Source organism: Pagrus pagrus, assembly GCF_965226575.1.
Source record: "Pagrus pagrus genome assembly, chromosome: 11".
In the NCBI taxonomy this organism is placed as follows: domain Eukaryota; kingdom Metazoa; phylum Chordata; class Actinopteri; order Spariformes; family Sparidae; genus Pagrus; species Pagrus pagrus.
The window spans coordinates 14,577,237-14,588,591 of NC_140195.1; the positions used below are offsets into that span (position 1 = coordinate 14,577,237).

The 11,355-nt window shown below is 42.7% G+C and overlaps 1 protein-coding gene across 12 annotated transcripts in view; it reads right to left on the reverse strand.

The window, feature by feature from the left end:
* The window catches only part of LOC311265369 (ERC protein 2-like), a 164,128-nt gene extending 154,214 nt beyond the window's left edge, over nt 1-9,914 (reverse strand). For 3 of the 12 annotated variants that reach the window (XM_084366952.1, XM_084366958.1, XM_084366951.1), the window contains exons 1-4: nt 9,803-9,914; nt 6,343-7,470; nt 1,611-1,634; nt 742-1,506 (exon numbers count right to left, since the gene is read on the reverse strand). In XM_084366952.1, the coding sequence (XP_084223078.1) occupies nt 742-1,506; nt 1,611-1,634; nt 6,343-7,197 (1,644 nt within the window). In that variant the 5' untranslated portion in view covers nt 7,198-7,470; nt 9,803-9,914. Of the gene's footprint in view, nt 1-741; nt 1,507-1,610; nt 1,635-6,342; nt 7,471-8,009; nt 8,040-9,802 lie in introns of those variants that run through there. The other 9 variants (XM_084366953.1, XM_084366959.1, XM_084366962.1 and 6 more) reach the window with 7 other exon arrangements.
* Nucleotides 9,915-11,355: the final 1,441 nt, after the last annotated feature.

The window sequence follows — 11,355 nt, forward strand, 5'->3', positions numbered from 1 at the left end:
AAGAGTCTCTGAGGAAGACAGAAAAACAGGAGAGAGTGAGGTATGAGCATATCAATAACAAGTATCTTTTGTTGCATTTAGATAGAAAATTTTTGATGGGCTGCGATTATTTTTAGCTACACTGCAACAACAAGCTCGCTGCATGCTACATGCTGTTGAATTAAAGCCAAATGTTATGCACAAGGCACAGACAAGTGGCATACGAGCAACTGCCATATCAGCATGTGCATACCCAGGAATACACAAACACCCACACCCACGCACACACACACACAAACCAGTCAGATTGTAAAACTGCATGGCTGAACACAGGCTTAGAGCTCTCCGTATGTTAATCTGGCCCATTGATAAGACCTGCTGAGCTGCTTTCTGCTCACACACTCGCCATAATACAGACACACTCATGGGTACACAAACGCAGAAGTACAGCATGGAAAAATCTATCACTTTAACCATTAATATGTATCATAATCTGTTTGGAATAAAAGATGAAATGCTATCCTCAAGCTTTTAAATAGCCACCATGCACTAGTCAGTATGAGTAATGGTCAAAGTGGAAGTCATATTCAGCACTCAAAAATGTTCTAACAGTAATTGCTTTGTGTTATTAATACGGGCAACTCATTTGTGGTATTTAATTCACAAAAATAAAAAGCTAAAATTATCCAATTAAAATGATATATTATTAATAAATATATATACCAACATACTGCCCAGCCCTGCTGTTACAATCTCTCTCACCTCTCTCACATGCATGTTCTCCAGCTGTGTTTCAGCCTCCTGCGCCGCCATGGTTATGATACCAGTCCGCTGTCCCCGACCCCAGTGTCCCTGAGCCTGACTTTGGCCTTGGCCCTGTAGCATCTCCAGCAGCCTCTGGATGCTCTCGTCCCGGGCGCCCAGCGTCTGCTTCTGCGAGTCGATTCTCATCTCCATCTCCTCCATGGTCTTCCTCAGCAGGAACAGCTCCTTGGCCTGCCGCTCGTGCTCCGACTGCAACCGGAAGAAATTCTCCTCTGATGGATCTAGAGGAGGAGATGAGGAGAAGCCGTCACACCCAGGCACCTGGCAGGGGCTGCAGGGCCGGAGTGAGCTAGAGCTGGGCGCTACCACCGGACCTTGGCTGGTGGTGTAGAGGGGCTGATTTGGGCTGTTCCTTGGCCCGGGCTGAAGGGTGTTGGCTGGGCTGACTCTCTGCGCAGCTACTGCAGTGTTACAACCATAACCAGGGCTGTGAATGATGACGTCAGCTTCCTGTTGCCTGGAGTTGTAGGTGTTGGATGGGCTGGCTCTCGGGCTGTTCTTCGGTCCAGGACTGTGAAGGTTGCTGGGGCTTTGTCTGGGGCTGTGGCCAGGGCTTAGCCCTCCTCTGTGGTCCTGCTCCGTATGGAGTTCTCGATAGGAGCCAGAGTTTCCTTGCCATCGCTGCTGCTGCTGCAAGCGACTGTTCATCTCCCTGTGAGCCCTCAGCTCCTCCTGAAGCTCCTGAACTGTCAACGGAAGCTGCTACAAAGACAGAGATTGATCAAAATCTGATACATTAAAAAACAAATAAATCAACACACTTTGATGGCAAACACATATACAAAAAAAATATGATTAAAACAGACCTTGTTTCTTCTGATATCCCCAGGCTGCAGCAGAGTGTGAAGTGTGACATAAGAAAGAGAAACACATGAATGAAAGCAAAAACAGAAAGCAGATTGAAAAAGTATATACCCTATATATCAAACCATTATGTAGATTACTTCAAGCTGTTGGGTGATGGTTACCTAATTTGGCCACCAGGGGGTGATATTTCTCTTCAAAACACAAGGAGAATGTAAAGAGGGTACAGTAAGCCAAAGTGACTTGGGTTTGTTTGCAGGAGATGAGCGTCAACAGGGAGAAGGACAGGATGAAAGGTGATGTTATTCCACATGACACAAACACATCTGCAATTTATGAAAACAAAGAGAATTACATTTTCCAAATTTACAGATTACCTCAACCTCATTTTTCAACCCATTAGACAGTTCATTATCAAGGTTTTGTTTTTTGGTCAGTTACTGTTTTATTTTTTAGTTGTTTTATTTTGTAGTTATACCCTCTTGTGGCTTGTTATCACGTTCTACTTCCTGCTCACCTGTGTTCCTAGTGTTCTGTTTCCCCTCCTGTGTTCTGTTTCCACTCATGTGTTCCTAGTGTTCTGTTTCCACTCCTGTGTTCCTCGTGTTCTGTTTCCCCTCCTGTGTTCCTAGTGTTCTGGTTCCCCTTCTGTGTTCCTAGTGTTCTGGTTCCCCCTCTTGTGTTCCTCGTGTTCTGGTTCCCCTCCTGTGTTCCCAGTGTTCTGGTTCCCCTCCTGTGTTCCTTGTGTTCTGTTTCCCCTCCTGAGCTCCTCCCCTGCCCGATATTCCCCCCACACCTGTCTCACATCAGCCTTGTTAGCTCTGCCCTGTTCCCAGAGTCTCTCTACCTGCACCTCATCCCCTCGTTAGTTTAGTTTGTATTTAAACAAAACGCAAAAATAATTATTAATTCATCCATCTGTAGGTACATTTTTCCAGAATTTTTCTTCGGTGTACCGTCGTATAGAACGGAACAATTTGAATGTCATGTGTCTTTTAAACCCATGACATTTAAAAAACTCTGAAAAATCTTTACCTAAAAATAACTTTTATGGGTTTTTCAACAATGTTTGTCTGCACACTGTCAACGATGTAAAAATGGACTGATGAGGTTTAGTACTGCAGTGACTGATTTGTCAATACATTTATCACTTGAACAACTGATTACAAATGGGCTGGGTGCTGAGTGTTGCTGTGGACAATACATTTCACTCAACATTCCTGCTTTTGGCGTATGACACAGTGGAAAGTAAACCAAAATACAATATGCTACTTTACATTCAAACCTCTCAGCTTTACTGACTGGAAAATGGAAATTCATTCTAAGCTTGAAACCATGGACACAAGACATTCTTGATGATTGACTGAGCACAGCAGAAAAGGCTGTAAGGAAATCAAACAAAAGGGAAAGAACAGACACAACGGCATTTAACTCAACACATAGTATGGGAGTGAGAGATTCATTTACACACACACAATGAGCACAAGTGAAATGACTAATCTTTGCCTCGGTGTGACGATATTACTAATTTTTGCTTGGATATTCTTACTCCTCTGCTCGAGTCCAGAGGGTGGGGAGCACCAAGGACACAGAGTTGAGATGTAGGAGGAAGGCGAGGGTGGACACAGATAATCAATGCAACAAGCTAGCACTGAATATCAAGTCAGAGTGGGTGGACAGTCCTCCGCACAAACACACATACACACACACAGCCAAGACTCTAGACACAAATACATATGCACGTGTACACACAGGCATACGCACACACACACAAAAAACAAACAGATGGTTAGGGGACAAGCCTGGTCACTGCAGCTGAGAGAAAAGGTGACATTCCTTATGCTAATTAAAAAGTTCCCTTGTCAGACCGAACTCTTCCCAGAGTGTCTCAAAGGGCAAAAAAACAGGAGAAACAGATGAAAAAAGAGAAGGAAGGTGATAATGCGAAAGGCGAGATGGCAGATAGAGGTGATAAAGGAAGAGTGCGGTGACAGCAGATAAGAGTGAGAATAACATTTTCTGCATGAGATACCGCTTTTTATTTTTCAAAATAAACAAGGAATTGGACAAAAAGTTGCTTTTATCTGATTTTAAATGATAGGGGCTGATTGTGAGATAAAGTTGAGGTTAAAGTTGCAATCATTATGAGCTGGAGCTGAACTAGCCCTAGGTTTGTGCATCTACAAGAGAGAGGGAGGGAGAGTGTAAGAGAAGACAGAAAGGGAAACATAAGAGATTATAATATAATGTTTTATCATCAATATTTTCCTAGCAAGCAAAGGTAAAGCAAGTTGACATACTTAGTCACAGCCCCATCAGAAGTGAATGACTACTAAAGTTGGACACATCACAAGAGGGTGTGTCGCATTGATTTTTAGTATAAGATTCACTTTTATTAATCTTGCTAGAAACATTTAAGATGGTGTGACTTAAGATGCTGCAGGGGACTGATCAAGGACAATGAGTTCAGCATGAGGAAAAAGACAGGCCACATATGAGGGTAGGAGGACGCATCGCAACTTACACATTTATTGGTTTCGGTCAGAGCCTTACAGTGTGCAAGATCGCTTCTGTTAATTATTCTCGGGATAGTTTTTCCGGTGCCACTATTCCCAAAGATTTTAAAATGGATTCTATGAAAATTAACTAATTCTGCTATAGTGTCCTATTCAATGTTGCTATTAGGGTTGCAAGTAATGATTATTTTACTATAGATTAATCTGCAGATTATTTCCACGTTTAATTATTGTTTGGTCTATAAAATGTCAGAAAATGGTGCAAAATGTCGACCAGTGTTTCCCAAAGCCCAAAATGACATCCTCATATGTCTTGTTTTGTCCCCAACCCAAAGTTATTCAATCTACTGTCATAGAGGAGTAAAGAAACCAGAAAATATTCACATTTAAGAATCAGAGAATTGATCGATTATTGAAATAGTTGGTGGGAACTAATCGATTAATCAATGCAGCGCTAGTTAGTATTAAATACAAAAGGTACACCTATGCTTTTATTGTCAGAAGGTATGTAAGAGATACAATATCATAATCAGTATCAATAGATAGATAAAAATAAATAAAAATAAAAGACATTACACAAGAGTGTATTGGTGTGGGAGAGACAAATGAGCTGACACATGACAAAACAGTTATACACTAGTTGTATTGGTCTGTCGCTTGAAGGAGCAGAACAGAGAGGAACATATCCATCTATCACAGACAGAGCCATGTCAGGACAAGCCTACAGACACAGAGACTCATAACATTGAGTGTCCTGCTCCATTTTAATGCTGCAGACACAATCTCAGCACCAGTAGTTGAGCGGCAACACACATTTACTAATCTGGTAGTTCTGTGGGTGTATACCTGTATGTGATTGGTGCGTGCATAGTTTTTTTATTATCCATTGTATTTTTTATTATATCATGTCATATTATATTATATTATTTGGTGTGGATCCAGATAAAGGGACAAATCCAGGATTTTTTCCTTACTTTCTAACATGCGAGATACCGCGTTTTTCATCATTTTCATTCATTTCTCAGTAAGTAAGGGAGTGATGCACGGATCTTGATGAAACAAATCAGGTGTATTTAGGCAGCTGGTATCAATGATGCAGATCCAAATAAAAAATCTAGATGTAGCTTGATTTGATTTTGGATTTGGTTTGATTGAATCAAACGGGGTTGGGCCGTTGCGGAGATATGCTCTCTACTGAGTGCCATTCTAGTTTATGATTTTTTTTTAATTTATAGTAGTGTGAGATGCAGATCTTCATGCAAATTTAGCATACAATTCTGGTTGTTAAGGAGGCATTTTGTGAAACATTGAAAAACTAAAACTCTATAAAGGAAGATTGTTAGTCTGTTTTCATTTTCAAAGTTTCTGTTTTATCATGTTTGGTTTTAAGACCAGAAAAAAGGGAGTGTGCGTGTTACAGTGTCCTCTCACTGCATGACAATGTGAGATAAAAAAAGCTATAAATACAAATGCAGAGGTGGCTCCTTGGTTACAAAAGGGAGGAGTCAGACGGAATAACGCAGATATGATCAAAGTTTCTGCACGCTTGTATGAGTCAGATGATGAGTATTAAACACATTCAACGGAGACTTCACAAACTACATAGTGTGAATGATCCCTATAAAGGATTAATTACATATATCTTATGCAGATTCACATCCTTCTACTTTCCCACCAAACAATCACCGAAACACAGGGAATTAAAGTGCCACACAGACAAATGGACATGCAGACGGACAGCGTGAGACAGGAAATGAAAGACAACGACAGAACATAGAGATACTTTATCGCAACTATGCAGTGAGACAGTCAGATGGATAATGCCTCCGAATGAGTGGGACGGGACAGACTGGTCACTGTCCATTCAGGAGTAGCTGTGAGCATTTTTTACAATCTGGCTAACACACAGAATGGATGCCACCAGGGCCCGTTCCCATGGAAACACAGACAGCGCTGAGCCTGGCAAACATCTTTACAAATGAACTGCACAGGAGTCTCTCTGTGCAACCTTGAAGACAGGAACAAAAGGTATGATGTGCAGAGGAGATGGGCGCGTCAACACAAAAAGTCTCAAAGTGATGTGTGAGCGGACAAAGCAAAGAGTTTGGTTTCAAAATGAGATTTCCACCATTTGACGTCTTCTCTCATAAAGAGACTGACTGTTCGTCTTCAGAGTGGAAAGATTTGAACAAACTCTTCAATTTGTCATTTTTCTCACCTGCAAATCCTCTTGGTTAGTCCTGATATGGTCCTTCAAAACCGAGGTCCTCACTCCCTCCTCCCGCCTAACCCCCTTGTCTCTTTTCACATCTGGGCTCCAGAAGTTCACGTTGTTCATGCTGGGCCCCGTCCTTCCATCCCTCCCTCCATCCAGCTCTCTCCTCAGGTTGTCATTCTCCCTCTGCAGATCCCTCAGCTGAGCCTGAAGATCAACATCTCCCCGTCCAGTTGAATCCACTCCCTGTGGATGTCTCCCTGACTGGCGCCGTAGACTGGAAGTCCCTGCAGGCTGCGAGGTTTGGTCTCCATAGGGGTCTGACGGGTGATGCAGCCCATAGGAGGTGATGTTTGGGCTGCTGCCCGTGGCTGTCGTGCGGCCAGTGTAGGACGAGCGGCTGGTGCTCCTGCCCAGCGTCATGGTACCTTTAGGATACCCTCCAGAGGGTTCCAAGGATTCCCGCTCATTGGGGTACATGGTGCCTGAAGTGGCATATGCGGCACTCAAAGACTGGATATTCTCCATAGACAGGGTTTTACCCCCTGGCGCTGTCGCTGAACCATGAGTCACTCCTTTGTTTGCTGCTGCACCAGGTTTGATCTTAGAACCTGGCCTCGACACCGACCCTTGACCTCCAGCCACTTTAGACGCTGGTGCAGGGCCACCTCCTGACACAGAGCCTGGTTCTAGCCCCGAGCGGGAGCCTGGTGCTGAGGTTACAGCCTGTTTTCCTTTCCCCTGTTTGGGGGATCTGGAAAAGCGTGAATGAGATGTGCTGCCATCAGTGTGCCCACTACTCTTCGGGCCAGCAGACAGCTTGCTCTGCGAGGGCTTGGCTCTAATGTTAATAGGCATTTTTTTATATGGCAAAGGTCGACTTCTGACAGGAAACCGTTAAGGTCTGGAATATTTTCATGTCTCTTTATGGCGCCAGAATGAATAACAAGGTTGAAAATAAAGGCCACCTCTTGGCCTCTCAGTTTTCACGTGTCCATCCTTGATTGTAAAGGGCTTGAGGCTGAGTCTTATTTAGTCCTATTAGAAGAAAGTGGCACACTGACTGTTTGCTAGAGGACACACAGGCCTGAGGTCTTGTGCTTTCAGCTACAGAGCAGGACATCATGGATTCTAGACAGGTGAGAGAGGGACAGACATTGAGAGAAAAACCAATCATTTTTAAAAGGGAAAAATAGGCAGCTGAGTATCACCACATTGGTCATAGGGATGGTTTTCACACTCCTGTCTAAACAGAAGCATCTGTACAAGAATTGTGTCTAAATAAAACAAAAACGTCTTAAATGGCAGAGTTATGATTTAAATCCAGAAATATCTGAATAAGTTACCAAGCCTTGAAATCTGATCTCAATGCCAATTTTCAGTATAACAATAAACTTCATGTCCAAAATGACATCAGTGCACTGAAACAGTAAACTTCACTGATAATTTAATAATTTTAAGATACCCCCCAGCATCTTTTTCTGAATTATAATGTCTGAAAAAAGTTTTCCTATCGCAACATATACGCCGATACCATAGTATCTGTGATAGGCCAGTATTGGCCAACAAATATATCAGTCAGGCTCTATTAGAGACGGACATTTAGTACATCGTGATTAAGTGGTATTCAACCCTGCTCCTAGAAATCCACAGTCCTGTTTTTTCCCCACCTTTTCTTGCTCAGGTGTGGCCGATCAAGGGCTGAAAGGCTCTTGATCAACTGAAAACCTCTGCCTCCACTAATCACGTGTGGGCAGAGCACAGGGGATAGTGAAAAGATGGTGGGTCCACAGGAGCACGGTTGGGGACCACTGATGTAGAGGAAAAAGTTATCTTACTATTAGTACAGTATTCAGTGAAGAGAATACAGGAAAACAAAGTCTGTTTAATCACCAAGCTATAAATTAGTTATGTAGAATACTGCTAGTTTCTTGCTCATTAGGCACAAAAGACCTTGCACAGCCACCATCACTTCAGTAAATGGTGAGAGAAAAGCGAGCAGCTTCACCATTTCAGCACCATGGACAGCATCAATCTACCGTCACAAGCATGGGCTCTAATGCCTGATCAGGTCTGAAGGAAACAGGAAAATAATAGTGTAATTGGCCATTGCCATGGCAGATTGCTGAGGGAATTGGAAGACCGGACTTTGTTATCTGCAGTCCCTCTGGGGCACTTACAAAACTCATTGTCAGACATAATCAGGGCTGAAAACATACCGGTACCTTAGGCTTCCACTAAAAATAGGCACAAGGAATTTAGGCTAAATCACAATTGGAAAGTACAGCATGATAACACTGTGATTATTTTTGGTACAAATTTAGCATTATACTCCATGTCTATCATACATTATTTTTGTTCACTTGTTGTCTTTTGAGGCAAAAAGCTGTACAAAAAGAAGGTCCACAGGAAATCAAAGTAAGCACAACCAAGTCCAGGATGGACCAGATATTGGGGACTGTCTGCAAAGCAGAGGCAAATCCAAATCATAATCCCACCTCTAATCCAAGAGGATTGGATGCTGGTAGTCAGTGCACGGGATGCAACTGAGAGATTGGTTAAGTCTGCTTGTCAGTCATAACATTGCTGTCAATCCCTTATCCATCATTGTTGGAGACAATGAATTTAGCCTTATGTGATGAGAGCAATGGAGCCACCAGTGCTGTGAATAACTCTGGAGCACTGCCTCTGCAGTTTCATCCCAAATGATGACGCCCAAAGTTAAACAGCAAAGACAACTGTGTGTAAAACAAAGGAGCTGCACACATGTCAGCTCGCTACTATTAAAATCTTTGCCTACAGATATCAGATGTCATTTGCATTAAGATGGAGGTTTTCACGAGTCAGCGCATCTGGTCAGTTCCGGTGGGCACGCGCCCAGCTGTAGCCTACGCCTCCTTTTCAAACTAGCAGGTCGTTAAAACTAGCAAAGAAAGAAAGAAAGAGGGAAATAAAATGTGGAGCCCGTGTAAGCAGCAGGAGACAGCTCACTTCACGTACCGGCCTCAAACCTCTGCACTTACTTCTGAGTTGGCAGCCAGCTGTTGCCGCGAAGAGAAAACTCGAGTCGCCTCCCCAAACAAGCGACAGCGGTGTCATTCCCGTGATAACACTCGTCCATACGAGCCCCTCTCTCTCAGCTCCACATGCTGCCAACCTGACGTCCCAGCCGTGACCCCACACAGCACCACATTTCACGTGCGGGCACGAATAAAACGGTCTTTGTGCATGTGAGCACACAGCCGGGACACGGGCGCCCGAATAACTCTACTACGACCACGGCATGAAGGATTAGTTTCTTGCTCATATGCACACGGCTACATGAGTTCGAGCTAGTACCTTACATAATAATTAATCTGCCACACAAACTGAGAGCGCAGAGTTTCATTTGTTTCCTAAATGTTGCCGACATGATGTCACGAAATCCAGGTGTGCACGCAACGACTGTTGAGCTCGAGCTTACCGGACAGGCACCTCTCCATCACCGTGAAGTCCCGACCGACCCCTGTCCGACTTCGGCTCAGGCTCCATGATCTCATCGGCTCAGCTCTCTCATGATGACCTGTCCTGCCATCGGGTCCTCGTGGGCGCGCACTGCCGAGCTGGCGCGTGCGCGACCCACGCGGCATGATGGGGCAGCAGGAGCAGCCTGATGATTGGAGGGCTTGATTTGTTCATACACCTACATGAGCGTCAGCTGGCTACGGAAACCCGTTACTGCCGGTTAAAGACAAAAGATGAGATGAACACCAGGCTTTGTGAAAGAAAAAGTATTCCTTTGGTAAGTCATAATTGTGAGATAAAAAGTCGCAAATATGAGGTGCAAAGTCCAAATAATGAGATAAAAAGTCAAAATTGTAAACAGAAAGTCAACATTTTGATATAAAAAGTCATAAATATGAGATGCAAAGTCGAAATAAAGAGATACAAAGTTAAAATTTTAAACAGAAAGTCAACATTTTGATATAAAAAGTCATAAATATGAGATGCAAAGTCAAAATAATGAGATACAAAGTTTAAATTTTAAACAGAAAGTCAAAATTATGATATAAAAAGTCATGAATATGAGATGCAAAGTCAAAATGAGATAAAAAGTCAACATTTTAAACAGGAAGTCCACATTTTGACATAAAAAGTCATAAATATGAGATGCAAAGTCGAAATGATGAGGTAAAAAGTCAAAAGTATTAGATAAAAAGTCAACATATATCTAATCAAATTAATTGTGACTTTTTATCTCGTAATTTTGACCTTTAATATAATAATTAGGATTTTTTTTATTTCATAATCCTGACTTTTTTCTTATAATTTCGATTTTTCATGTCATAATTATGAATGACCATATTTTTTTAATAAAGTCCAATTGAGTTTATCATATCAGATGTAGAGACAATATAACTCATCTAAAATTACAATACATGGTTGAATAAAGCCGCAACTTCTCTCAAAAATGCTAAAAATTGCAGACCTGGGGCAGGGCTCACTGTAGCTCTTTGTGAGATTTATGAAAGGACTGCAGGTGTTCAGTTCTCATTCACTCAATATAGCTCACCCTGAAAACGAGTAAGAATGACTATTTTTGTGTTAGAGGTTTCACTCTCAGAGAAGAGGTGCCGTTTCTCAGATGGTATTCACAAGCAGCGAGACAATAAATGAAATTTGGATTTCAGCCCACAGTCTAAAATAGGTGTACAGCACAACAAGCTGCATCACCCACGCAGCAGGTCTGTTTGTTGCACGATTCCTTTATTTCTTTCAGCATTTCTCCATGTCCTTTTGTCATTTACCGTTCTACTCCTCTACTGGTCAGCAGCCTGCAGAAGGACTTCAGAAAGGCTTCCTTGCTGTCTGACATCTTATTAGGAAATTAGTGTTGCTGCACACCAGACCTGCCCCAAGTTATGTCTACCTCTTCCCCTGTGAAACTGTCAAAGAGGAAACTGTGAGACATAACAGGTGACTCATGTTACTTTGAGTGACTGCAGCAGGTGAAGTTTTCCGTCATATGCAACCTGT